General features: G+C 41.8%; 1 protein-coding gene across 1 annotated transcript; it reads left to right on the top strand.

The window, feature by feature from the left end:
* The first annotated feature begins 1,281 nt into the window (after positions 1–1,281).
* On the top strand, positions 1,282–2,235 carry LOC144289328 (olfactory receptor-like protein OLF4). The gene has a single exon (XM_077857482.1). The coding sequence runs from the start codon at positions 1,282–1,284 to the stop codon at positions 2,233–2,235; it is 954 nt and encodes a 317-aa protein (XP_077713608.1).
* The last annotated feature ends 270 nt before the right edge of the window (positions 2,236–2,505 follow it).

The following is a 2,505-nucleotide window of genomic DNA, read 5'->3' as shown; positions in this document are numbered from 1 at the left end:
GTACCATTTCTTCACTCTTCAGGTGAAGATAGAGACTAACCAGGTTGATGTGTATCCACTACTGCTCTACATAGTGTGGGTGGGGATGAAAAAATCATGGCAGTCAGTAGAATAGGAGGCCATAGCAGGACAGTGCATGCGTGTGTGTGTGCGCACGCGCTGATGGCAATCCTCAGAGCAGGGTTACCAGGGCTCACATCTAGACTGACTCTTATTAACAGAAGCCAGAACTCGATCAATAGTAGTTACTAACAGGGGTGTCCATTTCAATTCACAGGACATCTCTATAGCAAAATTAAGAAAGTCTTGCAAAACTAATAAGATGAGGGATTCCATGTGTCTTGAATTTTCAGCCATAGTGGATGGCTGCTTCATTCCTCAACACACACTGCCACCATCTCTCATCACACTCCTTCTTGCTTCTTCCCCTTGACACCCTGGCTCCTTTCGAGCCTTGGTTTTCTGAATCAATCAGCTTCCTCAGGGCATTGGCCCTGGCTATTGCCCCTGCTGGGCACACACTTTCTGAGATTAACTCCACCTACTTTCCTACTTCCCTCAAGGTCTTGTTCACCTGTCACCTTCTTTGCAGGTCTTGCGTGAACATCCAGGAAAATAATAATAATAATAACACCCCATCAACTCTCTCTTTTATACCTGATTTCCGTGTATTCACAGCTCCTCTCACCATCTGACATGTTATTTGTCTTTTTGTATTTGCTTATATTCTCTCTTAAACATAGGATTATAAGGGGACGCCTGTGTGGTTCAGGGGTTGAGCATCTGCCTTCAGCTCAGGGTGTGAACCCAGAGTTCAGTTCTGGGATCGAGTTCCACATCAGGCTCCCTGCGAGAAGCCTGCTTCTCCCTCTACTTACGTCTCTGCCTTCTCTCTGTGTCTTTCATGAATAAATAAATAAAATCTTTTTTAAAAACCATAGGATTATAAGGACATTGTTTATCAGCACCCTGTATACATTGTCTATACATGGTCAATACTCAATACATTCTCCTTAAAGGAATGAAAAATATTCTCAATAAAACAGGAATATATATATATATACATATATATTTAAGTAAAGGATTGAGGTGGAAACAGAATTCCTGATGAGAAATGGTGCTAGGGATGCTCTAATGGGGACAAGACCACAAACATATATTGAAATTAATTTCTTGACTCTAAAATATGGTCAAGTGGTAAAACTTATGCTAGGTTACTAACGCTTGCTTGTGTGAAATCAGTCATTTATTTTTCTATATCCTGGTAGTTACCTCCAACCCATGGAGCCAGGAAACCTTACAGGAGTTTCAGAGTTTCTTCTTCTGGGGTTTTCAGAAGGACCAGAACTGCAGCCCTTCATATTTGGGCTTTTCCTCTCCATGTACCTGATCACTGTGTTTGGAAACCTGCTCCTCATCCTGGCTGTCAGCTCTGACTCCCACCTCCATACACCCATGTACTTTTTCCTCGCCAACCTGTCCTTTGTAGACATCTGTTTCACCTCCACCACTGTCCCCAAGATGCTGATAAACATCCAGACTCAGAGCAAAGTGATCACTTATGAAGGATGCCTCAGCCAGATGTATTTTTTCATACTCTTTGCAGGATTAGACATCTTTCTCCTGACTGTGATGGCTTATGACCGCTTTGTAGCCATCTGCCACCCCCTGCACTACTTGGTCATCATGAACCCTCGGGTATGTGGACTGCTGGTTCTGGTGCCCTGGATCATGAGCATCTTGAATTCCTTGTTAGAAAGCATAATGGTGTTGCGCTTGTCCTTCTGTACAGTCTTGGAAATCCCCCACTTTTTCTGTGAACTCAATCAGATGATACAACTTGCATGTTCTGACACCTTTCTCAGTAACATGGTGATGTATTTTGCAGCTGTGCTTCTGGGTGGTGTTCCTTTTGCTGGAATCCTTTACTCTTATTCCAAGATAGTTTCCTCTATACGTGGGATCTCATCAGCTCAGGGAAAGTATAAAGCATTTTCCACCTGTGCATCTCACCTCTCAGTTGTCTCCTTATTTTATTGTACAGTCCTGGGAGTGTACCTTAGCTCTGCTGCTCCCCAGAGCTCCAACTCAAGTGCGGTGGCCTCAGTGATGTACACGGTGGTCACACCCATGCTGAACCCCTTCATCTACAGCCTGAGGAACAGAGACATTAAGAGGACTCTTATGAGATTTTCTAGAATGTCAGCTCTAAAATGGCCAACTGTTCTGGGCTGAAGAAGTGCCCATGATCGCAGAGCCCAATAACTTACAGTCAGAAGTTGTGATTTTCTTATGCAGCTTGTGAAAGTAGAACTTGCCTCCTTTATTTATTTCCTGGAATTTCTATTTTATGATTTTTGACCTCTCTGCATAATGTATGTGTACTATATATATATATAGTATAATGTATATATATATATATATAGTATATATATAGATATATATATAGTATACACAGTATATATATAGATATATATATAGTATACACTTTATAAAGCTTTGTGA

Source organism: Canis aureus, chromosome 19 (assembly GCF_053574225.1).
Source record: "Canis aureus isolate CA01 chromosome 19, VMU_Caureus_v.1.0, whole genome shotgun sequence".
NCBI classification, from domain to species: domain Eukaryota; kingdom Metazoa; phylum Chordata; class Mammalia; order Carnivora; family Canidae; genus Canis; species Canis aureus.
The sequence above is the reverse complement of the archived record's forward strand: the minus strand, read 5'-3'. Positions and strand labels throughout refer to the sequence as shown.